We start from the raw sequence: 26,382 nt of genomic DNA, 5'->3' as shown, positions 1-26,382 counted from the left end.
AAGAAAAGGAAGAAGAAGAAGAAGAAGAAGAAGAAGAAGAAGAAGAAGAAGAAGAAGAAGAAGAAGAAGAAGAAGAAGAAGAAGAAGAAGAAGAAGTGTTCACAGAATAATTTATAACAAAAGAAAAATGAAAAACTACAATTACACTTAAAAACAGACATCTTTTAAAAAAAAAAGATTCCATTTGTCATGGTGCTGGGAAAACTGGACAACTACATGCAAAAAAATGGGCTCAGATCTCTACCTAACACCATGCACAAAGGTCAGATCAAAATGGATTAAAGACCTCAACATCAGACCAGAATCCCTAAGGTACATTGAAAACATGGTCGGCAATACCCTCTATGACATCGAGGCTAATGGTATCCTTAAAGAGGACACTACTCCACTGGCCAACCAGGTGGAAACAGAGATAAACAGATAATATTACCTCATACTGAGAAGTTTCTGCACTGCAAAAGACATAGTGAACAGAATTCAAAGGCAATCAACAGAATGGGAAAGGATATTTCACCCAATACCCATCCGATAAGGGGTTGATATCAAGGATTTACAAGGCACTGGTTGAACTCTACAAAAAGAAAACACTGAACCCCATCAGAAAATGGGGCGATAAAATGAACAGAAACTTTCTCAAAGAAAAAATCTGAATGGCCAACAGGCACATGAAAAAAATGCTCTTCATCACTAATCATAAGGAAGATGCACATCAAAACAACAATGAGATATCACCTCACACCATGAGACTGGCCACATCCAAAAGAACAAAAGCCACCGGTGCTGGTGTGGATGTGGGGAGAAAGGGACTCTCCTTCACTGCTGGTGAGAATGCCCACTGATTCAGCCATTTTGGAAAACAATATGGACGATTCTCAAAAGATTAAAAATGGAGCTCCCATTTGACCAAGCAATACCACTTCGGGGAATATATCCCAGAGATGCAAAAAAGTATGGTCGAAATGACATCTGCACCTGTATGTTCATTGCAGCACTGTTTACAACAGCCAGAATCTGGAAAAAAACCCAAGTGCCCGAGAACATATGACTAGCTAAAGAAACTCTGGTACATCTACACAATGGAATACTATGCAGCTATTAGAAAAGTTGAAGTCATGAAATTTACATATAGATGGCTCAACATGGAAAGTATCATGTTAAGCAAAATGAATCAAAAATAGAGGTACCGACATGGAAAAATTGCACACATTTGTGGAATATAAAGTAACAGAATGGAAGACTAACACCCAAGATTATTAAAGATAAGTACTGAGTGGATTACTCCACAGCTTAGAAACTGGCCTCACATACTGAGGGAAAAGGCAGTTCAGTTAGAGAAGATATCACCAAATAAATGGTGCTAGAAGGATCTGCTCAGGATGGGAGATGACCCTGGAAGCAGGCTATAAACCAAACATGATGACCACTCAATACCTCTATTGCGAACTACAACACCCAAAAGGAGAGAGAGAGCAATAGAGAATGCCCTGCCACAGAGGTGGGTGGGGGGAGGGGGAATGAGGGTAGGGATGGTGGGAGGGATGCTGGGACCATTGGTGGTAGAGGATGGGCACTGGTGGAAGGATGGATACTTGACCATTGTATAACTGAAATATAAACATGGAAGTTTGTAAGTCTGTAACTGTACCTCATCGTAATTCACTAATAAAAATACAATTTAAAAAAATTCAATTTGTCTGTATTTTGTTTATTTATTTATGGTTTGGAGGCCACACTGGTTTCTCTGCACCCAGGAATCACTCCTGATGAGCTTGGGGGATCATATGGAATTCCAGAAGCAAACCTAGGTCAGCTGAACACAAGGCAAGCGCCTTACTTCCTATGCAATCATTCCAGACCCTGTCAGTGTTTTAAAATACGCTAAACTGGTAGTAATCAGAAACTACTCTCAGCTTAGTGCTCAAAGACCAAGAGGTGTCGGGGATGGCCCCCAGGCCTCCTGCATGCAGAGCATGCGCTCCTGCCATTGACCCATCTCCCTGGCCCCTACACACTGTAGAAGAAGCACTGTTGTCCCATTGTTCATCAATTTGCTCTATTGGGCACTAGTAATGTCTCCTTTGTGAGACTTGTTGTTACTGTTTTTGGCATATCAAATACACCACGGGGAGCTTGCCAGGCTCTGCCATGCAGGTGGGATACTCTCGGTAGCTTGCCGGGCTCTTCAAGAGGGATGAAGGAATTGAACCCGGGTCAGCCACATGCAAGGCAAATGCCCTACCCACTGTGCTATCGCTCCAGTCCAGACCCTACGCAATATTATTTAATTATATATAAATACACAAATATATTTAATTATACATTATTTGATCATATAATATATTTTAATGGCATGTAATTATATAAACATATAATTAATTATATTTAATTATATGCAGCATTTATATAAAGTACACAAAATATTATTTTATATGGGGTAAAACTAATAAAAAGACTAAAAAGTAGCCAGAACCAAAACTTTGCATAGTGGTTTTATTTAAGGTAAAAGGAAGGGTGTGGTTGGAACCAGGTTACATAGAAACATTGACCTCAAGTTCTAGAAGCAAACACACACATACACACACACACACACACACACACACACACACACACACATACACTTTTTAAAAATATGGACCCTTCTCTATTATGACAATGATGGTTAGAAGGGATTGCTCTGGATGGGAGATGTGTGCTGAAAGTGGGTAAAGGACCAAACATGATAGCCTCTCAGTATCTGTATTGCAAACCATAATGCCCAAAAGGAGAGAGAGAGACACACAGACAGACAGACAGAGACAGAAACAGAGAGACAGAGAGAGAGACAGAGACAGAGAGACAGAGAGAGAGACAGAGAGAAGAACCAAACCGTGCCTGTCATAGAGGCAGGTGTGGGTGGGGTGGGGATTGATGGGGTGGGGGAGGGGATATTTGTGGTGGGAAATGTACATAGATGGAGAGATGGGTGTCAGAACGTTGTATGACTCAAACCTGATTATGAAAGTTTTGTAACTGTCTCACAGTAATTTAATTTAAAAAATTATAAATTAAAAATATTTTAAGCGGGCTGGAGTGATAATACAGCGGGTAGGACTTTGCTTTGCACATAGCTGACCTGGGTTTGATCCCCAGCATCCCATATGGTCCCCAAAGCACCACCAGGAATAATTCCTGAGTGCAGAGCCAGGAATAAGCCCTGTGCATCGCTGACCCAAAAAGCAAAAAAACAGTTTTTTTAAATGAGTAAAAATATTTACTTATTTTTAAAAATTCTCATTTTTAAAGTCAGTTTGAGTCGTCTTTAAAGTCAGGTAGGGTTCATAGGGATAGACTCTTACCCCGCAACCCGTCCTGAACACTTGGCCTCTGCTGACATGTCATCTGACCATACTCACCAATAAAATGTCATCATCTCTCATTACACTTAATTCAGACTCTCCAGGTTCAGCAGCATTGGGCCATCTCGGGACCATATTCCTTTGATGGGGAATTTTATAAAGTTGCTCAGATCCCACTTCCACAAGCCGATGCTCTAACCACCTCACCACCATCACCACCACCACCACCACCCCCATCCCTGCCCACTTCTGGAGGAGGCGACCCAGGGTGGGTGAGTGAGGCTGCACTCTGGAGGGCAAGGAAGGTGTGGAGACAGGCCTGGGTGATGCTTACCTTTGAGGAACAAGGTGGGGGAGGGTAGGTGGAGACAGAGTAACCAGCTTTCCCAGATTTCCCATAATTAGTCAACCCCTGCCTTTCTGAAGCGCTCTGCAGCTTTCAGAGCTGTGTCTGAGAGTGTTCCTCCCTGAAGGAGCCAGTGACAAATTCTGACAAATTCTCTTGTGCCATGGATATGTTCATTCTTTCCATATCTGCGTAGATCAGCCTTACCTCAGGTCTTGCCTTGAGCACTAGAATACAGATACAAATCAGACAGAGTTCATTGACTGCAAGGAAAAAGGAAACTGTCTATTGGGAAGGGGGTTAGAGGGGGGACTGCGGAGATACTCCGAGAGTTGGAGCACCAACTCTTCATTCATTTGGAGCACCTGCAAATGACTCTCAGATTCAGTTACCTGCACCATACCGTTCCCCAAACACTGCTGGGGGAGGAACTTGGGGGCTACTACATGTGATGAGTAGCCCCCAGTAACTCCCAAATTCAAAAAGAAAAAAGATTTTGTTTTCATTTGTGATTTAAACCTATGGTGAACTCCTATTGTGAGTCAGCCTCTGCTTAGAGAAATAATGATTCCTACTTCAGGAAACTGAGAGGCAGGGCTAGACAGCCAAGGATGCTTGCCTTTGAGGGCCAGTGGGGGTGGAGGAACCGGCTTTCCCTGACGCTCCCCCGTAATTAATCAAAGCCCTCTTTCTGTGAGTAAGTCTTCCATCAGAGCTAAATCAGAGACACAGAGAGAAATCTCTGTGAGCCCCCAGGGTACCAGGAGACAGTCTCCATTCCTTCTGGTTGCTGTAATATAACTCCCAGAGACCAGAAGGTCACAGCAGAGAAATTTCTTTTGCAGTATCGGGGGGCTGAGATGTCCAGGGTTGGTGAGAAATATAAAGTCTGGAGAAATAGTACAAGGGTCACAGCACTTGCCTTGCCTGACACTGTTTTAATAAATAAAGTCTGAACAGAGTTGGTATTTGATGAGTGATTTTCTGGCTCCAAGCTGGAGGAAGGGGCCAGGGGGTGGTCTGGCATCTCTGTTCTAAAGGCACTCAGCCCATTCATAAGGACCCTCCCTTCTCTGATACCCCCCAGGGGCACTGGGGAGTGGCTTTCAACATGGGTATATGGGGTTGGGGGAAGGACACAACCAGGGGGCTGGAGTGATAGCACAGCAGTAGGGCATTCGCCTTTCACGAGGCCGACCCGTGTTTGATGTGTTTGATTGCTCCGCCCCTCTCGGAGAGCCTGGCAAGCTACCGACAGTATGGAGCCCGCACGGCAGAGCCTGGCAAGCTACCCGTGGCGTATTGGATATGCCAAAAACAGTAACAATAAGTCTCTCAATGAGAGACGTTACTGGTGCCTGCTCAAAAAAATCGATGAGCAATGGGATAACAGTGACAGTACTCATCTGGTCTGAGGCTGTGCCCCAGATCAGTGAAAGAGACCTCCCTTAAACTCCTCTAAAGGCTATGGAAAGATGGACCAGTTGGTGACTGGAGCAGAACAGAAAAGGAAATGATTCTGGCAGAGGAAGCAACCCAGGCAAAAACTCACTTGAGGAAGAAGATGTTGAGGCTAGAGGTAAAAACACAGCATAGGAGAACTCCAAACGATGCCTATAAGACAGAGAAGGATGTGCCACCAGCCCACCTCCAGCTCATCAGGTCTCTCTACACCCAACCCCCACTGTCTCTGCAGAGGCACATGCACATTTCAAACCACACGTCTGTTCTGTTTGACCCACCCTACTCGCTTAAACCTCCTACTAGGAACCTACAGAGGCTCACTGTAGATCCGCTTCTACCAACACCTCCCCCATCATTAGAATTTGCAACCTGACTCCACCCAGCCTCTCCTGCGGAAAAGAATCCTGGTAAGGCAGCAGTGGCAGCCAAAAATCAAGCCACATAAATAGAAGCTTGACACAGCGAGCAGCAGGCCAGGTGACTGCTCCTACCATCTGGAATTTGCAGTTCCCTCCGTAGCACCCACAAGGCATTAGGAGCAATGAGAAAACAGAGGAATTCAATGGCTTTAGCAGACAAAGGCAGAAGTCCAGCTAAGTCCTCAAATTTATTGAAAAATTTCCACACTGCCCAAGGATAACCTCAGTTGCTCTCTTCAGGAGAGCAACAGTCTCTTCTGGAATAACTGACATTTAAAAAAAAAAAAATCAGGGGGCCGGAGCAATAGCACAGCGGGTAGGGCGTTTGCCTTGCATGCAGCCGACCCGGGTTCGATCCCCGGCATCCCATATGGTCCTCCAAGCACCGCCAGGAGTAATTCCTGAGTGCAGAGTCAGGAGTGATCCCTGTGCATCATTGGGTGTGACCCAAAAAGCAAAAATAAATAAATAAACAAATAAATAAATAAATAAGCATTGAAAATCACTCAGGTTGAAGAAATATTGGTGAAAATCATTGCTCCTTCAAGGGTCAGAGAGATAGCACAGTGGGTAGGGCATTTGCCTTGCATGAAGTCAACCAAGATTCAATCCCTGGCACCCCATATGGTTCCCTGAACACTGGCAGTAGTGATCACTGAGCACAGAGACAAGAATGAGCCCTGAGTACTGCCAGTTGTTTCCCCAAAATCAGAAAGAGTTAAAAAAAAAAACCCACATTATTCATTTAGTTAGAATTGAAGGAACTAAGGAATGCAGTGGTGAGTCATGGCAGTAGAAGTGAGGAACTGAACACCAAATTGGAGTACTGGAAGACAAGACAGAAGACATTAGAAAGAAGAGGCAATAGAAAGGAGACACAGAGTCTGGGAAACAAGATAGGGGTTAAGTGAAGACAGACCAGATGACTGCTCCAGCCAGATGGAATTTGCAGTTCCTTCTGTAGCACCCACAAAGCATTAGGAGTGATGAGAAAACAAAAGAATTCAGTGGCTTTGGCAGATAAAGACAGAAGTCTTGCTTTGCACTGCCTTGCACATATAAGCTTTTGAGCCCCATCAGAAATTATCCCTGAGCACAGAGCCAGGAGTAAGCCCTGAGTACCATAGGGTGTGTACTGCCTGTAACCTTGTGAGGGCAAGGCAGGGGGAGGGGCAAGGGAAGGAAGAAAAACAAATGGAGAAAATTTTGAAGAAAATAGAAAATATCGGAGGTTGATGCTGCCAACAGGTCAACCTGTATCTGCAGGGCAATTGCATCAGCAGCCTGATGGTGCCTTCAGGCTTCCTGACACCCCAAAATTGCTGCTGTGCCTTTGGCCAGACCCCAACAATGTGGGACCAAGTTTACCAAGAAATTAAACAGCCAAAATTTAGGTATGTGGGAGCCACACCCACAAACCACCTCTGGCTCAGCTAGACAAGCTCATTTGTTGGCCTTATTTTAGAGACCCATAGGTAAATCTTGGAAGAGACCAAAAGCCACAGTTAATCTCGGACCCCCCACATGTCTGGACAGACTGGGGTAAATCAGAGGGGGACGGGTTGGCCTGGTGGCCTGCCCAAGCAGAGCCCTCAGCAGCTGCTTACTTCTGCAATCCAAAATCACCACCATACCCCTGGCCTGACTTCACCGTCTTAGGACAGACCTCACCAAGATATAATCTGCTGAAAATTCTGGTATGCAGGTTTTCTGACTGAAATCTCCAGGTTTTCACGGAGGTGGGTTACCTCCCCCCACTTCTCGATGTACGTGGAAGCACTGGCAGTCACCCCCACAAACCAACTCTAGTGCCACCCTGTAAACTCTATTACTGGCCTTGCTTCAGAGACCCATAAATAAATCTTGAAAGAGAGAAAAGCCAGAGACACAGCAGCAAGTCCCAGAAGACACCACAGAGCCAGAGATCTCTCTGGGCCCACACCAAGCCAATTTCACTGGGGCACCCCAGATCGAGCAGGTGCAGTCTCCCCGCCTACTCCAGATGGAATCCCAGAGATCAAGAGCTTCAACAAGCAAGCCCAGGTATGCGGGTTCCAGGACTGAATCTCCATGCTGCACAGCAGCAGAGGCACCTGGCTGTCCCTTCCCAGCTCCCCGCCCACTCATTGTCCTGTCTGTCACCTCCACAATGTGCCTCTGGGCACCATCTTCATGCTCCAACAGCCCTGGTCCAGAGACGCCTAATTGAATCCCAAAATGAATTAGTGCCCTACAGAAATGTCTCTGGAACCCAACCACTTACAATCTAGGATTCCAGAAGCACACAGCCGTGGCACCTAAGATATTCAAAATGAGCAATGGGCAATAAATGATCTAGCCTCTGCCCCTGGCAGGCACGCTTGACTGGTGGTGGGAAAATTCGAGCAAAACATAATGCCCAAAAGTAGAGAAGAGAGTATTGGGGAAATTGCCTGCCATGGAGGCAGGGTGAGGACTGGGAAGGGGGGGTGGATATTCTGGGAACATGGTGGCAGAAAGTGTGCACTGGTGGAGGGATGAGTATTAGATCATTGTAGGACTGAATCTCAAACATGAAAGTTTTGTAACTATCTCACGGTGATTCAATTAAAAAAAAAAAGGAATGTGGAGTTCATTGATTAGGCAATTCAAACAGCCTAATCAATGACTGAATAAATAGCAGTACTCCTACATTTTTTAAAAAAATAGAAGGGGCTGGGAGCAATAGCACAGTGGGTAAGGCGTTGTAAGTGGGTAAGGGTAAGTGGGTAATGCATTGCCTTGCATGCGGCCAACCTGGGTTCGATCCCCGGCATCCCATATTGTCCCCCAGCACCGCCAGGAGTAATTCCTGAGTGCAGAACCAGGAGTAACCCCTGAGTATCGCCAGGCGTGACCCAAAATAAAAAAAAAAAAATCTCCTGCACCTGCTGTGATACAGTCTGTGGGGTGGGGTGGAGGGGGTGATGGGACGGAAACTGGGCTCACTGGTGCTGGCAAATGTACATTGGTGAGGGATGGGTGTTGGAGCACTGTATGACTGAAATCTAGTCATGAACAGCTTTGTATCTCACAGTGATAGGACTAAAAAAAAAAAGTGACCTAAATGGAACAATGTTGCCATTTTGATTATAAGACACATTGTAACCAAAATGGCAAGAACCAAAGAGAGTGGCAGATTATGGTTACTTACCATAGCAACAGAGAAACAAAACTGTAAAATTCATAGATAATCTCACAGGAAACCCTGCAGACAAAGACTGAAGAGACCCAGAGGGACCCAGATCCCATTTCTAAGCAGCTGGGCCTGCAGTGTGCCTGGCAGCAGAGACACCTGCGCCAAACTGTTCGTCCCAGGATGAATCTAGTTCATCCAGCTATAGGCCCCTCCTCTGTCTCTCAGAGGCTCCTTTTCCCACGGCAGGGCTGAATTTACCCGTCTTTGGGGGTGCTTATATTTTGATTTATCATTGATTTATAACATGATAGAATTTAGGAGACTACTTTGATAGCACTAAATGTGCATAAGTCTCACCACAACTACCACCAAAGTTCTATTGTCGTGCCACACTCCCAAAACTCCTCAATCAGTTCTTCCCATCCCTTTTGATGTCAAGGTAGCTTGTGGCTTATCCTGGATCCATCCAAGTCCCTAGCCGGGACCCTCCTTTTGGGGGTGTTAGGAAGTAAGGGCAACTGAGGCTTAACTCAAATAAATATGGTGGATGCCCAGGAGTAAAAAATTAATTCCCATGTACAAAAGCATAGCATCAACTGTCTTCCTGTGTCTACACAAAAAGGACATTGCTAAACCATAAAGGACAGAGAAAAGCAATATGGGATTAGGAGTGTCTGATGGAATTGGGTGTGCCTCAGGAGCACTGTGATGGGTGAAACCCAATAAACCTAAGTTCCCTGAAGTAGGAGCAAGGACAAACCAACACAGCCCCTTTTAATTTTTTGCTTGTTTTTGGCCATTATCTGACTGTGCTCAAGGCTTCCTCCTGGCTTTGCATTGGAGGAATACTTCTGGTGGGGCTTGGGGGACTCTATATGTAGCTGGGGATTGAACCCAGGCAGTTTTATACAAGGCAAGTGCCCTGACTCTGTATTATCTTTCTGGCCCTGGGCATGGAGTTTCAACAGTCATTCTTCTTCTTCTTTTTTTTTTTTCTGAAGGTGGCCTCATGTGGGCAGTTTGTGTTTTCAGATCTCTCAAACCCCCCAAAAGAAACTTTGAGGACACATAGACAAGGTATGGGCACCACCCCTCCCCCAGCCCTTCATGACCGCCACATGATGTGACCCAGTTCCTGATACTCAGCAGCCATACCACTGGAACTCTGGGGGAAGCTGTTGCTGATCATTCCACAGCTTTATCTTCCCAAGGTTTCATAACCATGGGTGGTTGCACAACGTATTTCCAAGGCACAGGTCTTGGGACTTCTGTTCCTGAAAAGTTGAAGATATGTGAGGATAAAGGATAAAGAATTCCTGTGTTGCAGAACTGCTCATGTCTATAGGCAGATAGCATTATCTTTTTAGTTCTTTTTTTTTTTTTTTTGCTTTTTGGGTCACACCTGGCGATGCACAGGGGTTACTCCTGGCTCTTCACTCAGGAATTAAGGAATTACACTTGGTGGTGCTCAAGGGACCATATGGGATGCTGGGAATCGAACCTGGGTCGGCCGAGTGCAAGGCAAACGCCCTACCCGCTGTGCTATCGCTCCAGCCCCGTATCTTTTTAGTTCTTGAAATAAGTTTTTATGAGGGTGGGAAAGGGGGGTATACCTAGGATACTGGTGGTGGGGAATGTGCACTGGTGGAGGGATGGGTGTTTGATCATTGTGAGATTGTAACCTAAACATAAAAGCTTGTAACTATCTCACAGTGATTCAATAAAATTTTTTAAAAAAAGAAGAAATAAGTTTTAATTTTGATACCAAATTTCCTGTATGTCCTTGATTTAACTCATCAACTGCTAAAATTTGCCTCATTGTTCTGTGTTCAACTTCTCATATGCAGGTTCCGTAGACAATATATTAAAAAATATCAAAAATATAATAAACGTATGACTATATCATTATAATTTGAGAGTAAATTACAAATATTACCCCCTGTATCCCTAATTCTTTCAGGGCTGTGGAATTCCTTTTTCTTTCTGTGGTTTCCTTGGCCCTGTGGAGAAGCCAGAGTTCCTGAGTTCTTTCTTAATTGCTTCTCTCTCTCTCTCTCTCTCTTCCCCCCACTGTCCTCCTATTCCCTAAATTAAGCAATTTTACATTTTAAAAAATAATTGTTTTTTACTTTGAGCATTGGCACATTGTCATTATCAAACTTAGAACATTTAACATTGTTCCAGTATAATTTTCTAACCCACAGCCTATGTTCAATTTTTGTTCATTGTCTCAAGATCCTTTTTTTCCCTCCCTCTTAATACTTTCTGTATCACTGTCACTGTAATGTCTCCATTCATCCTAGCCTGAGATTTTAGCAGCCTCTCTTTACTCATCCTTCTCAATGGTGCCGCATTAGAGGTTCTTCAGGGTCAGGTGAATGAGACCCATCATTGTTACCGTATTTGGCATATGACTACATCACGGGGAGCTTGCCAGGCTCTCCCCCGTGCTGGCAGTAAACTCTCAGTAGCTTGCCAGGTTCTCCGAGAGGGAGAACTAGGCTTTCCCTCTTTATTAAAACTAATACTAATTAATACTAATACTTTCTACTTTATTAAAATGAATTCAGGGAGATGGCTTATGAGGAACCACCAGTTTCTTACCCAGTTGTGAAATTACTATTCAGCAACTAAGAACAAGAAGAAAATTCTACTTGGGGCTGGAGAGATAGTACAGTGGGTAAGGTGTTTGTCTTGTACATGGCCAATCTGGGTTTAATCCCCTATACCCCCATAAGGTCCCCAAGTAACACCAGGAGTGATTCCTGAGTGCAGAGCCAGGAGTCAGCCCTGAGCATTGCCGGGTGTGACCCAAAAAGCCAAAAAAATAAATAAATAAAATAGAGAACCCACTCCTGGCCAGGGTTCCACCAACTACCAATGCAGTGTTGCTTGGGTGAGTGGTTGTTGGAAGCCTCTCATAGCCTTGGGGCGTCGGGGGAGGGGCCTTGGAGAACAGACACTAGGTCTTAAAAACTAAGTCCAGAAGGACTTGCCGGTTGTTTTGCTTGCTCATTTCCCCTCTTCCCTTCCATTGTTGCTGTGACAGGGGGTTTGCACACTTGACTGTGACAGTTGGGGTCTACTCTGAGGTGGGGGGGGCAGCACTTGGTCTCACAGTTTAGTGGGGGTTCTTGTACAGACGTGGGTGCGTGAGACAAAGATCACACTTTGTTATGGTGTCAGAGGCCCCCAATGGTCATGCCACGTTGTATCCTAGAGGATGGAACTAGTAAGCTGAGTTCAGGTCACAAGAGCACAGGATGTGATAAAGGATCACAAGCTGTGATGAAATAAATGCTAAAAGAGGGACATACCTCTGAGTTACAACCCCAGCACCGTAGGGACAAACAACACTGTAGGCCTGGGCTAAAGGGTCACAGGTGTGGGCCCCGCACGAAAGCCTTCTTGGGAGGCCCTGTCATGTTCGGGGCTGGGGCAAGCAGTGACCTTACAAGGAATGAGCCTCTACGGGAACAAGGGAACCATCCTCCTGGCCCCCAGAAAAGGATGTTTTTTGGAGATGGGGCACACCCAGCTGTGCTCAGGGCTTCTTCCTGGTTCATTCCTGACAGGGCTTGGGAGAACCCTATGGGATGGGATACCATGGATTGAATCTAGTTAGGCCTTGGCTAGGCAAGCACCTTACCCACTGTCCTATCGCTCAGGCCCCTGCAAAGTGTTGATACCAGACCTTTTTCTGGTGAAGCAAGATACTTTCTTACTAAAACTTATTTAGAAAGGTGTGAGGGGGAGAGAGAGAGAGAGAGAGAGAGAAAGAGAAGTATATGTTTAAGAGAAAACAATGGCTTTTCCAGAGCAGATAAGCAAAAAAAAAAAAAAAAACCTTAGACAAGCAAGGGAGATAACACGTTCAAGGGAGAACACGGGTTTGAAGAGCAAGCTAATACTGATGTAGGCAGGTAGATAGGGAAAGGCCCTGGACAATGAAACAGGTCACCAAAAGTTCTGGGAGGAAAATTCCAAGGCTGATCCACTTTGTGGATATGGATAAGACCTTGAGCAGTGAACCCTGAGGAGACTGGACCCCTCCCCATGAAGGAAATTCCTCGAATTCCCTCGGACCTCTCCCTCAGTCAGAGTAATTCAGCCCAAAGACCATCACCACTCCCAACCTCCCCGGCAACCTCCTTAGCAACGAACTTTTACCTGGGAAGAAGCCCCATGCGGGGGCAGGTTGGAGAAACCCTATAAAGGCCACCTTGAACAAAGGAAGGGCGCGCATATGCAGCCTGAGCCCATGTGCTGGTTGCGCCCACGTGGCCAAGCACATGTGGTCCCTGATCACATGTGTCACCCGAATCTCCCCTCTTGAGATGTGTACTTTCATGCTTTCGTGTCTAGTGCTAGGATGTGTGTAGAGGCTCTCTCCGCCCCTGGAGAAGCCCATGTTCTCTCTTGAGTGCATTACTCTTCTCTCTTACTCTCTCCCCCTCCACACCTTAGAAAGCCTCCAAACAAAATCTGTTTACTTCACTGCTTGTCTACTCTTGAAATTCCTTTCTGCGAGGTGAGACAAGAACCCAGTAACCCTGGGTCTCGGGTGGCAGAGGTGGTTGGGGAGAAAGTTGACCCTCTTTCTCCTCCCTGCTTCACATAAGTCACCTCTAGGGCCCACCGACATCAATATCAGATTCTTTGCTAGTGGTAATCAGCAGATGCAAGCCAGTTATCAAGGTGTCAAAAGATCTAACGCTATTTTAGCTCCCTCAAGTAGAGCTGCGGGCATTGCAGACATGTGGAGAGGCTCAAGAGCAAAACCAGAGGGTTAAGAGGTACTGCTTTGGAGCTCTCAAAACACAACAATGAAATCCAAATTCTGCAGATCCAGGAGCTTTGAGAGGCGGCGCTGGCAATCATTTTGGCACATCTAGAGCGCTTGAAACAGGTTTTTAAACTTCCGCACTAACAGGAACAGCCCTGAGGTAAATAATAAATTATTTTTTATTTTTCCTGGACTCCGTCCCTAGAATTACTGGAGGCCCCGGAACTTGCCTTTTAACCAGTGCCAGGGATACGACCGGTTCCAAGGGGGCCTCCAGGTTTGCTGTGTTGGGAAGAGCTGCGAGATTCTGCCTAACCCGTGGGGCCTTAAGAGGTTTGGAGTTCCTCCTTCGGTCACGTTAAAGCAGCCAGGGAGCCCGGCTTCCTGCAACACCCAGGGCGCGTGATCTGGCTGCTGACAGCCTGGGGGCGCCCCCGGACGGGCCCTTCCCTGGGTCCTTGCCCTCGGGCAGCGGCCCCTAGTCACCCTCCAGGAATCACGCGGTCGCCGGGCCCCGGGTCCCCGCCCGCAGCGGGGCGGGGCGGAGCGCAGGGCGGTGCCTGGCGCGGGTCCTTAGTCTGGGGACGCCGAGCGCCCTGCGCGGGTGCCGGTGGCGGGGCCGAGAGGCTGCGGGGAGACAATGCCCGGGCTCATCCCTCTCCTCTCTTTGCTCCTGGTGCCGCTGCAGACGAGCGCGGCTGGCCTGCTGCGTGTAAGTCCACCCTCTCCTGCGCCGGGACGCGCCGAGCGGGCACGGGCTGGCGGAGGACCGGGCAAGGACCGCGGCCCCGCGCTTCTGGGCTGCGCGGGGCGCGGGGCGCGGGCCCCCCAGGACGCAGCGCCGAGCCGACAACAGCTGGCGCGGCAGGCAGTGGCCGGGCCCTCCCGTCGGGGGCGGGCCGGGCGGGGCGCGCGTCCTTCTCTGCAGCGCTGAGGCTCCTGGGTTCCGCTTCGGCTGCCCCTTTGCTCCCGGTCACGTTCCCCATCGGCGTCACGAAGGGGCTAGTAGCAGGTGCGCCCCAAATTTGCAGCGGGGCATATACAAATTGAGGGGGGGGAGTTGTGTTATCTCGGGAGAGCGCGTTTTTGCAGGAGGCGGGGGTGGGCACCTGAGACTTGGGGACGCCCTCCCTTGCCCAGTGTATGCTCTGCTGGAGCGCTCCGGAAGGAGAAAAATAAAACGGGGTCAGGAGAGAGGCCCCCCCACTCACGCTGCCAATGGGAACTTGGGGCTGAGCGCTTCCCAGGCGTGCGCTTTCAAACGGCTCGCGCCCTCCGCTCGGCGCTCCCCGCCCCCGATCCTCCGGGGTCTGGGATTTGCCAGCCGCGGTGGAGGGGGGCGGGCCGCCGGCTGGCCCCCAGCGGCGCTGCAGAGGGTCTGGCGCGCCAGGTAGGCGAGGTGCCCGGGCTGGCGCCCGCGGCCCAGCGGAAGCTCAGCCTCTGCCGCACCGTGCGCGCTCGCGGGGGCGCAGAGGCCCGGCCGCGGACGATGGGGGCCGGGGGGATAGAGGGGGGAGACGTGGGCGCCCGCTCCAAGCAGCTGACTTCCGTACCTCCGGGAGCTGGGGGTGGGGCGGGGCCCTTCTGGAGCACGTTTGATGTAGATAAATGCTGGCTTGGGGTCCGTGGCTTGTAAATGACACGCTTTGATGAGTAGGTGCCGAGGTCGAAGAAGGTTGGGAGAACGTGAAGTATTTGAACAGTAGCCGCTGAGAATATTTTTATATTGGGTTCTTAGTGGGAGGTGCGGGAGGGCGGGGAAAGCAAATATTTGCTGACCTCTGTGTACCTGCCCCGACTTCCAGTTTGGAGTGAAGCGGGGCTTCTGGGAGGCCTGGAGGAGCCCCGGGTGAGAGCTAGCTAGCTCTGAGACCCCCTGGTACGTGGAACTGTTGCGCTCTCGGGAAATATTTGGAAGGAACGCTGTCAGGGAAGGGGAGGCGGGGCGGGACAGATGTAACCCGCCTCTGGGAGGTTTGAGGGAGGGAGAGAGGATTTATGGGTGAGGGGCAGGATAGCGCCTTGTGGGTAAATGTTGCTTTTCACTCTGTGCAGCTTGGTTCTGCAGAGGGCGCTCTGATTGCCACAAGGGAGGCTTCACCCCAGCCGTCTCGTTTGTTCTCCCTGGACCTAATCCTGGAGGCCCCCAGTAGGCCAGCGTTCAGTGATCTCTTAGAACCGTGGTTCTCAAACATTAACTACCCTAGTCATTGAGACAGGGAACTTTGTTTCGTTTTGTTTTCTTTGTCCACACCCAGTGTTACTCGCGTCTTAACTCCTGGCTCTGGGTTCAGGGATCACTCCTGGCAGGGCCCAGGGGACCTTGTGGGGTGCTGGGAGAGAGACCCCTGGTTGAACGCCTGCAAGGCAAATGCTGATACTGACTTCCACCAGACAGAAAACTTTATTTATTTATTTATTTTGCTTTTTGGGTCACACCCTGCGATGCACAGGGATTACCCCTGGCTCATGCACTCAGGATATTACTCCTAGCAATGCTTGGGGGACCCTATGGGATGCTGGGAATCAAACTCGAGTCAGCCTTGTGCAAGGCAAATGCCCTACCCACTGAAAACTTTAAAACAATAACTTGTTTAAGAAATAATTTTTAACTTAATATAATTTTGAAAAATAACAATATTCCCCCCCAATTTTTTTTTTAGGGTACAGAGTGGCATTGTTTGACGTTTTTTGTAAAACTCTCAGTCTTCATGAGTCAGGTTCTTCTAGCTTTCTGTACTCAGCCTTGACCTATCTCATGTCACTCAGCTTCTAGAAAAACTACTTTTCGGTCATGAAGGAAGGAGAGCTGGAGGGGCAGTTATGGCTTAGCACTATTAATCATACTTGGAAATCCAGTCATTTGAAAGGATTGGGGGATGGAGGGAGACTGGATCACTCTGGTGGAACTCAGGGGCTCCTAGTGCTATATGCTCTTGAGAGGGGCCCAGCCCTTGTGCAGTGCTGGAGTTCAAACTTATGTGGTCAGCCACCTGCAAGTCAGGTGCCTTAACTTTACCCTGTACTATCTCTGACCCTGACTGATTTTAAGTGGCTAAGCATCTTCCTGTGCATGGTGGCTACACTTTAATCATTCCCCCCCCCCAAAAAAAAAAAAAGATAACTGGAAGTAAGCTCAGTTCACTGTCTGTGCATGCTTTGTAAGAGCAAGCTGTCTGTAGCACCATCTGGCACTGGAGTGACTTGTACTCTAGGCGGGTTGGGCTGATGTCAGTGGCCTTCAGGTTTTGAGTGGGGACAGCATGGCTCTAATATCCCACAAAGCTGATGCCAGTTCCTGGTTGCAGGCGGAGCTGACCTGGAAACCTCTCCTTGGCCTCTGTCCTTTCTAAGGAGCTCACCACACAGGACTGGCAGGGGGGAACCCTCTTAGAAGCGGAGGAAATGGCCATCTTCAGGCAGCTGTCCATGGGCATGAAGGCCGGCCTGGCGGCGGGCACTATCCTAGTGTCCATGATCATCTCCCACTCCTATCTCGCAGAGAGCTTAGAGCTCCGGGCCTGGCGTTGGCTCTTCCGCCTGCAGATGGCCCTGTTCACCAACTCTCTCATGCTCATTGGCTCGCTATACATCTGGCGAGGCACCGTGGGCAACCTCAGCCATGCCCCCACTGCAGAGTCCACTTGCTTCCAGCTCTGGAAGATGGCTGTCTTGGCCTTTCTGGCCATGGCCCATTCGAGTTTCTTCACCACGCTCTTTCTAGTGGCCGAGGAGCCCTATCTCTTTTCCTTGGTCGCCTATTCCTGCCTGGGGGCCTACATCATTATGGTCTTTTTCCTCTGTACGCTCAGCGGCATGGAGCAGGCGTACCAACTCCTGGCCTGGCGCGGCACGAAGGCCACGGGCAGCCTGGACAAGAGCAGGAAGCTGGCACTCAGGCCAGCCCTGGCCGTGGCGGTGACCGCCGTGCTCAGTGTGGCCGGGCTTCTGAATGCGGCCCAGCCCCCTGCCGTGAAGACCGTGGCCGTGCCCATCCACCAGCTGCCCCCCTCGATGGACCGCCTCAAGATCGTGCTTCTCTCCGACATCCACTTGGGCCCCACTGTGGGCAGGACCAAGATGGAGATGTTTGTGAGGATGGTGAACGCACTGGAACCGGATGTCACGGTGATCGTGGGGGACCTCTGCGACTCAGAAGCCTCCATCCTCCGGACCGCTGTCACTCCTCTGAGCCAGCTTCGGTCCCGCCTGGGCACCTACTTTGTCACGGGCAACCACGAGTACTACACGTCAGATGTCAGCAACTGGTTTGCTCTGCTGGAGTCCCTGAAGGTCCAGCCTCTGCACAACGAGAACGTGAAGATTTCCGCGGGCCGTGCCCAGCACGGTGGCGGTGGCGATGGTGGTGGTGGTGGTGGCGGTGAGGGTGACGACTGGATCTGCTTGGCGGGAGTGGACGATATCGAAGCCAACATCCTGCACTACTCTGGCCACGGCATGGATCTCGAGAAGGCACTGGCCGGCTGCAGTGCTGACCACACCACCATCCTGCTGGCTCACCAGCCCCTGGCCGCCAAGAGAGCCCTCCAGGCCCGGCCTGATATTAACCTCATCCTCTCCGGGCACACACATGCTGGGCAGATCTTCCCCTTGAACGTGGCCGCCTACCTCCTGAACCCCTTTTTTGCGGGCCTCTACCAAGTGGCTCAGTCCACGTTTGTTTATGTCAGCCCAGGCACTGCCTACTACGGGATCCCCATGAGACTGGGGAGCCGGGCGGAGATCACAGAGCTCATCCTGCAGCGGGCTCCCTGAACCCGCCCCACCACCCTGTCCACCTCTTCCAGCCACCCCTCCCCTCCCCCTTCACCTGCTTCATCCCTTCCTGTCTCCTGTGCATCCCTAATCAACTCACCCCTGATCAAGGGTCTCCTGCGGGAATGGCGATTGGGATGGTTTCTCAGCACGGTCAATTGTAGGAGCCAGCTGATTTGCTCTGTGCATCTGGGAGGCCACTGAACGTCCCACCTCTGTGAGGACACGCATCGGCTTTCCAGCCCCGTGGAGTGAGCACCTGCCCGCTGCAGAGCGGTGTCGGGGGAAAGCTCAGTGTTTTCCAGCTGCTCCTTAGGACTCTTCTGGAAACACTGATCTGGAGCAGTGTGGCTGAGTAGCCCGAGAGAGCCGGTGGGCAGAGTGCTGTTCTCCCCATTTTTGTTTCTGTCGCTCACCGATGTTGCAGGCCTCACAGAACCCGCTGGAATCTGGGGCTTGTCCTTTGCGTGTTTTCAGCAATGCCATTCAATTGCCTGGCTCCTGGGCACTTGGGGTTGGGGCCTAGGTGGAAACGTGAGCACAGTGCTCGGTGATGCACAGGGCGTTGCCCTCCCGGCCTCACTCGCGGTGAGGCCCTTCGGGACAGATGCTTGGCCCTATTTGGAGACTAGGAAAGGAGGCAGAGAGGGCCACAGCCAGGGCAGCCAGATGAGGGCTTGGGAATTCCTGGCTCACAGGTGCTCTTCAGCTGTGCCCCGAAAGTGCTTTCCCGACACTGTTAGAAGCCACTCAGGTTTCAGACTCGCTTAGGGAGAACTAGTGATGCTTGCCTTGTGGGGGTTTTGTTTGATTTTATGTTTGGGGTCAGACCTGCAGTGCTGGGGACGGGGGGTGGGGGTGGGGGAGTTGACTCCTGATGGTGCTCAGGGGACTGTGTGGTGGCAGGGATGGAATCTGGGCTCCCACATGCACAGTATCTGGCCTAGTGCTATATGTTGTGTCTCTAGCCCAAGATGATGTTTGTTCATAGCATTTCCTTGAGGCTGGTTTTAGGATTTTTTTTTTCCTGATTTAAGTTTTTTTCCCCCCTTAGTTGCAGGGGTGTCACTTAGGCAAGACGTCTTCTGCCCTGAGCTACATCCTCTGCCGCTGAGGCTTGATGGCAGTCAGGGTTAGCCCGTGTCTTTGGGGGTCAGGGAGAGAGCTCAAGGGGCTGGCAATGTGAGGGAGGCCAGGGCACAGGAGAAATGAAATGTGTCTGAGGTGTGACGGATCCCCTGCCCCCCACTCCTCTGCAGGCCCCCTTCAAGCTGGGAGTCAGTTGGGACTATGGTGGAGGACCACGGGCCTCCAGCTGGGCTGAGGTGCCGTTTCCAGCTCCCGGCTCCCCGACTGCCTTCATGATCCCATGCCCAAGAGCACCCTGCCCTGGCCTTAACAAGTGTGTTCCCTCAACCCTGTCCGTTTGCTGTGACCCTGTTCCATTTGGGGGGTGGGGGTGGTCATGTGATTTTGGAGAGGAGCCGTTTTTGGCCTTATTGGATGATGCTCCAAAACTATTCCTGGCTCTGTGCTCAGGGTGACTCCTGGCCATGCTCGGGGATTGTATGTGGTGCCAAGGGATTGAGCCTAGGTCAGTTGCGCACACGGCAAGCACCTTAACCTCCTGTACTCCGTCTCCAAGTCTTATTTTTGTTTTGCTTTGGGGTCATACCCGGCTGTGCTCAGGGATCACTCTGGCAGTGCTCAGGGAGTATGTAGTATGTGGTAGCAGGGACTGAACCCAGGTCAGCCTCCTGCACAGCACGCGCCCTACCTACTGTGCTATCTCTCCAATACCCCCCACTACCCCAGTCTTAATTTTTGAATTGATGAGCTTGTCTCTTTCTGTCTCAAATGCTACTGTCCCCCCTCCTTACCTTGAATTTCTAGCTGGACTGATTTCTCTGTTGGCAGAAATGAACGCCTGAGGAGTCAGCACCTTCTCGTGGCGAGGGGAGTGTCCTGCAGTGCTTCCCTCTAGTGCCCAGCTGGGACCCTCTTTTTCTTCTTTATCCATTTACCTTCTTTATTTTCTTTGCTTCTGCCTAGGGAAGTGGTGAGAAACATTTACTTGAAGTTTGAAAATTCCTTCAATTCTAGTTGAACCTTTTTTTAAAAAAAATCTATCAAGTGCAAGTGAAAAGGAGAGTCTGGGGAGATGGCTCAAAGGGTAGAAACACATGTTTGCATGTGGGAGCCTTGCGTTCAATCTCCAGCTCCACATGATCCTCCAAGAGTGGCTCCTGAGCACTGTCAGGTGTGGCCCCTCTCCCACCTAAAAGTACAGGTTAAATGGAATACTTCTGATAAATAATGTAGAATGATCATATTGTTATCGAATCTCAAATTAATCCTACCACCATCCATAGATCTTTTTTAAACATTGTGTTTGGCCCAGGGTTGGAGCTGAGTAGTCGAGACTTTGCCTGGCCTGTGCGAGGCCCGGGGAACATCTCCAGCACCACACACCAGAACTGGTATTGTCTGACATTTTTTAATGAGGAATATTTAGAAGTATTCACCAAGTAGAGAGAACTGCATACAAATTCCCACGTATTCCTCACTCAGCATCAACACTGCTCTTCTCACCTCTCTCCGTCCCTGGGGGCTTCCTCCCCTCTCTCCGCCCCCACCACCCAGCTGTAATATATGAAGACAGATCTTAGAAAACATTACTTCACGCTGGAATACTTCAGTATAGACCCTCGTAAAGAAGTATATTCACGGTGCCATTATCGCAGCCGTTGAGATGAACAATAATTCTTCTGTTTGCGTTTGGGCCACCCCCGGCAATGCTCAGGGGTTACTTCTAGCTCTGCCAACAGGAATTATTCCTGGTGGTGCTCAGGAGACCATATGGGATGCTGGGGATCGAATCTGGGTCAGCTATATGCAAGGCAAATGAATGCCCTACCTGCTGCTGTTCTATTTCTCCGACCCCCTGAACAGTAACTCTTTAAGATCGGCTACTGCCTCGGTTTGGGGCTAAAAGCCAAGTCTTCTACATCACACCAGAAAGAGTGGCTTTCCACTGTCCAAGTAAGTGGCTATATCTGTTACAGAGATCCGGATTCAAGTACAGTTAATTATGTAAAGAGTGTTCCATTTTTTTCTGATTATCTCAATTGTTGTTTTTAAAATTATGGTTAAAAAAGCATGGCATAGAACATACCATCTCAGTGGTTCTAAGTGCACAGTTCATTCCTGTTAGGTCTGCTCACATGTTCTGAAACAGATACCAAGCCTTTTCATCTTGCACGTCTGATGCTCAGTTTCCTCTGAGTAACTCTTCTCCCCTTCTCGTGAACCCCTGCTATTCTATTCTGTTTTCTGCTTCAGTGCAGGATAGAATTGCGCTGCTCCTTGTATGTCATTTAAGTGGAATCCTGCAGTATTAGCTTTTTGTGTACCCTTTTTATTTTTTGTCCCAGTTAATGCCCTTTGCCTTTGTCCAGTTGTAACTTGTGGTCACTTTTTTATTTTTATTTTTTAATTTACCCGTGGAGACAATATTCCAGCCTAGGCATGGACCGTGTTTTGTTTATCCATCCGTCCATCCGTGGATATTTGGCTCATCTTCACTTGTGAATAACGCTGCTAAGAACAAGGGTGTACAGATATCCCTGCCACACGCTGCTTTCTATCCTTGTGGCTTTGCGCTTACACTGTAGGATTGCGGGACCATCTGGGAGTTGGAACTTTATGTTTTTAAAAGGAGCCTTCGTACTGTTCCCTCTAGCACTGACCCCATGTCACTGTCCCATCAGCAGGGCCTCACGGTCCCTGTCACCCTCAGATTCTCTAGATCTCTGTTGATTGTCTCCATTGCTTATGCGGGACTTGCTTCTCCAGCCTTGGGAGGTAATGAGCTTTCAGTGACTTTGGAGGTTGGAGAGGCGCTTGGCTCTGGAGTAACCAGTCATTTTCTAGTTCTCTGAAATATTCCTCCCCTTTCTCTTTGTTCTGTGGAAATGAGAGTCTGGGAGGAGCATTTGGGCAAACACCCTTCCAGTGTTTTTTTTCCCCTTCCCCAATCCAGTCTTCTCTCTTCCAAGAGGGCTAGCAACCTGGGAGGAGGTGGTCTCTACCCCCGCCCCTCCCCAACCAGAGCTTAATAGCTTGTGCCAGGAGTGCCCAAATGTTGCGCTCTACCCGGAAGTGGAATGGACGTAAAGGCTCCTGTCAACGGAGACGCACCCGTCGAATATGCGCTTCTCAGAGTTCTAGGAAGGACTCCCAAGTCTTCACCTGATCAGCATGGCCTATGACCTGCGGTCGCGCCCAGCTCCTTTCATTCCTTCCAGTTGAGGAACAGGCCCCAGCATTGTAAATGCAATGCTCTTTAGTCCGGAGGGTCAGGAAGCATGCGGAATGTACCCGTCACCTGGTAATGGCGTGTATTAGTGTTAAATTTAATGTCCTGTTTTTTAAAAAAAAAAAAGTGCTTCTTGACCACCGAAATCGCCTAGGACAGATCACTTAACTGTGCACATGCTCCGCTGAACAGTATTTGGTCCTGCTGTGTGTCTGGCCCACGTGTATGCTGCTGTTTTCCCTCTCAGTATTATACCACATGCAATATGTACACAGGGGAGAGGGGGCTGGTGGGGTGAATTTTCCCTTGCTGGGAATTGGGGTTTATTTTGTAAATTTTTTTTTTTTAATGATCACATCTGTTGTAAATAACAATGCTGCTGGGCCTGTGTGTCTGAAATAAAGCTGTCCTGCTTCAGTCTGCCCGGCTTGGCCAGTTCATTCGGAGAGGGTGGTTGTCTCCGCAGCACTTCTGTGGGTCCAGAATTCAGCCTGCAGACAACCTCCCCGAGGGTGTGACTCCACTCTGAGGGGACGGGAGAGGTGTTTAGAAAGTTGGGGACTGCGTCCCCCAGGGGACGGGGGCCCTTAAATATGCAGAGCTTCAAGGAGGAAGTAGATTCCCTTGAATTTCTTAGCTGGCACAGATTGAAAGTGCCCCCATGATCCTGCCTCTGTATGTGGCCACCACCCTCCCCGCCAGGTCACTTGTCACTGTCCCCTAGTCCAGAGAACCTGGTGTTTTATCTGTATCCAGTGGGGTGAGGAGTGAGTCCAGGCCTGGGGGTAGGGGAGCCCCTGGAGAGAGTGTGTGGAAGGTCTTGCCCAAGACACACTCCTTGGTTCTTTTTTGTTTTTCCTTTTTGGGTCACACCTGGCGATGCACAGGGGTTAGTTACTCTTGGCTCTGCACTCAGGAATTACTCCTGGCGGTGCTCAGGGGACCATATGGGATACCTGTAATCGAACCCAGGTTGGCCGTGTGCAAGGCAAATGCCCTACCCGCTGTGCTATCACTCCAGCCTCTACCCCATCCCCCCACCCCCCGTTAGTTCTTTTTGTTGATAGCTTCAAAATAGCGAGAACAGCCAGCTGGACACCAGAGGCTATGGATCTCTTCCAGGAACAGCCCTGCTGGCTCAGGGGCTCCCACTGGGAGGGGGAATCGGGGCTCACAGGGGAATGGGTTGGAGGCTTATGGGGAGCACGGATCCCTGTGGTTCCAGGAAGATTGGACCTTCTCTCTGCAATGGCCCCTGGCCCATGGTGAGAGCCTCACGTCAGCCCGTCTATTCATGTCTGGGCTCAGGCAGTGGAGATGGGACCCCTGAAGGCCAGACCCACCTCCTCTGGTCTGCCTGAGAGGTAGGGGGCGCTCAGGACACCCTGACCCCTGAAGCATCTCTGACTCCTCAGCAAATGACACCACGTCCCTTTGGACATCACAAGTCTCACTAGGAAAGGATTGGGGCACTTTTCCCCCCTTAGTTTGGGGGGGCCACACCCAGCGATTCTCAGGTCTGAGTCCTGGCGATGCTCATGGGTGCCAGGGATTGATTGAACCTGGGTCAGCTGCGTGCAAGCCAAATGCCATAACCCCCATCTGCTTTCTCCGGCCCCAGGACTCGGGGACTCTGCAGTGTGTGTCCGGGCGGTGTCACTGCAGGGCCCTACCTTGAGAGGACCCAGCCACCCCTCTATTTCTTTCACTTCATTTTGCAGAGGGAGAGCCCCCCAAGCAGGAAGCCAGGGATGTGTGTGGGGCTGTGCGGGCGGCCCTCAGTGCAGGCATCCAACTCAGGGCCTTGCGCATGCAGGACTAGCACGGCTGCCCTTTGAGCTCCTTCCCCAGCCCCAAACTCTCCCTCTCGTCACTGGACTGTGTGTGTGTGGGGACTTCCCCAGAGCCCTGGCCGGAAGGAGTGGCTTTTGCCTTGCAGCGCTGACACTGCCTTTGGCCCACACATTCTTGATGAGTCTTACAGATGGACATGTCAGGGATCAGTGGCAGGTGGCCCGACCTCCTCACACTCCAGGAATGCTGTGGCCGAGTCGGTGTGAAGGTGTCTCTGGCCTGCACACCTGAGCAGCAACTCTGACCTTTGCCGGTCGAGGCAGCGGGCTGTCCGTGTGCTTCGGATGGTGACATGGGTTCTGTGCATCCTGCCAGGATCTCTGTGTCCCTCCCCTGTGTCACCCTGTTTCCTCTGCCCTCCTTTGCCCACACAGACAGCTCTCAGGTCGCTCCAGGGCCCTGGTCCCCACCTTCCCTGCCACAGCATCATCCTCCGGGCTGTCCAGGGAAAGGCGGTCAGGTGGGAGGTCATCTGGCCCCCGCTTTTTTTTTTTTTAATTTATTCTTTTATTGAATCACCATGTGAAAAGTTACAAAGCTTTCAGGTTGGCCCCCACTTTTATGTTTTCACCCTGGCTGTGCTTGGTAGTACTCCTCATCTCCCCGTCACAGTGGCCGCTGGAGCTGAGACCAGCTTCTGGAATTTACTTCCACCCCAAGGGGCACTGTGTGAGGTGCCCGTACAAAGATGATGATAGGGAGCCAAGAAGCGTCCCCCTGCTGACACATGTCCACCAGCCGTATCACCCCTCAGCAGCCTCCTCCCGAGACCCCAGGGCTCCCCCTGAGGTCAGCTTTTCTGATAGAACTACAGATTCCTTCGAGGAGGCAGTTTCCAGAATGTTCAGAGTGTTGGAGAATGTTCCAAGTGGGACCCTGTTCTGAGCCTGTCAACAACCCAACTTTCTTTCCTCTTTCCCTTCCTTCCTTTTATTCTATTCTTCTGCCACATCTAGCTCTGCTTGGGGCTGATTCCTGGCTCTGTGCTCAGGGATCACTCCTGGAAGTGCTGGGGGACCATATGGGTGCTGGGGCTCAAACCTGGGTCTACCATGTGCAAGATGGGTGCCTTACCCACCACAGTCTCTCCAGCTGTCAACCAGTCTCTTCAGAGCTTCCAAATCTATTAACAGAAGCCAGGCAAACACATCAGGACGCATGACCTGCCCATTCCAGGGGTGGGGCTGCCACAGATGCCAGCTCCTCCATTTCCGTCTGTGTGCATGCCGTGGGATGTCACAACTCACCTAGCACCAGCTCCAGCGTCTTGTTGTTTGACTTCTAGGAAAGACTCAGGTAAGGCTCACAGGGAGGAGCAGCACTTCAGGCTATTCCTGAGGCCTGTTTCTTCACTGGGGTTGCCCTGGAAGCAGAATGTGAAGCCAGGGCTTGGGTGCAGGTGAGCGGAGAAGTCATCCAAGAGCCCAGGAACCGGGGATGGCAGAACAGGGACCTCAGTAACCCTGACTGCCAGAGCTGTCATTCTGCATGATCGCCTGGGAAATATGCGAAAGGTCTCCGGAAGGGGGAGAATGTGGTTCTCCAGCCACTTTGGTCGGGGCCGCTCTGGCACATAACTTCCCCGATGTGGCGCAGCAGGTGCCAAAGCCTGGAGGAGTGGGTCTGAGCTGAGACACTGTCACGGGCCCCAGTATCCTCAGCTCCTAAAGCTCTAATTAAGTTCAGGCCGAACTGATGGGAGGAGGTTTGGAGAAACGTGTCTGCCTTCTCTGTTCTACTCTGTATGGACCTGAGATCTGGCCCCAGCTGGTTTAGGAGAGCATCGTGCTAATCTCAGGAGCTGCATACTGTGCCAACACATATGGGGGTAGGCACACACTGCATATATTATCCACGCGTCGTAGACAGCTCATTTATCTAATCATCCTCCTTCATTTCTCTCCATATTTGACTAGGAGAAACCTTT

The 26,382-nt window shown here is 50.1% G+C and overlaps 2 protein-coding genes across 5 annotated transcripts in view; both read left to right on the top strand.

Annotated features, from left to right (window-relative positions):
* Positions 1-14,046: 14,046 nt before the first annotated feature.
* GLB1 (galactosidase beta 1) overlaps positions 14,047-26,382 on the top strand; it is an 82,293-nt gene continuing 69,957 nt past the window's right edge. The window contains exon 1 of the mRNA XM_055135272.1: positions 14,047-14,219. Coding sequence (XP_054991247.1) covers positions 14,148-14,219 — 72 coding nt within the window. The 5' untranslated portion in view covers positions 14,047-14,147. The remainder of the gene's footprint in view (positions 14,220-26,382) is intronic.
* On the top strand, positions 14,105-23,012 carry TMPPE (transmembrane protein with metallophosphoesterase domain). Of its 4 annotated transcripts, none has more exons than XM_004603855.2 (2): positions 14,105-14,219; positions 16,816-19,132. In XM_004603855.2, exon 2 carries the CDS (start codon positions 16,913-16,915, stop codon positions 18,281-18,283), a length of 1,371 nt encoding a protein of 456 aa, XP_004603912.2. In that variant the 5' UTR covers positions 14,105-14,219; positions 16,816-16,912; the 3' UTR covers positions 18,284-19,132. The 4 variants fall into 4 exon arrangements, with proteins under 4 accessions (XP_004603912.2, XP_054991250.1, XP_054991249.1 ...); XM_055135275.1 differs by lacking the exon at positions 14,105-14,219 and adding an exon at positions 14,432-14,519 and having other exon boundaries at positions 16,816-23,012; XM_055135274.1 differs by lacking the exon at positions 14,105-14,219 and adding an exon at positions 14,784-14,897 and having other exon boundaries at positions 16,816-23,012.

This window comes from Sorex araneus, chromosome 4 (assembly GCF_027595985.1).
Source record: "Sorex araneus isolate mSorAra2 chromosome 4, mSorAra2.pri, whole genome shotgun sequence".
NCBI lineage: Eukaryota > Metazoa > Chordata > Mammalia > Eulipotyphla > Soricidae > Sorex > Sorex araneus.
Note: the sequence above shows the minus strand (reverse complement) of the source record. Positions and strands in the feature narration are given on the sequence as shown.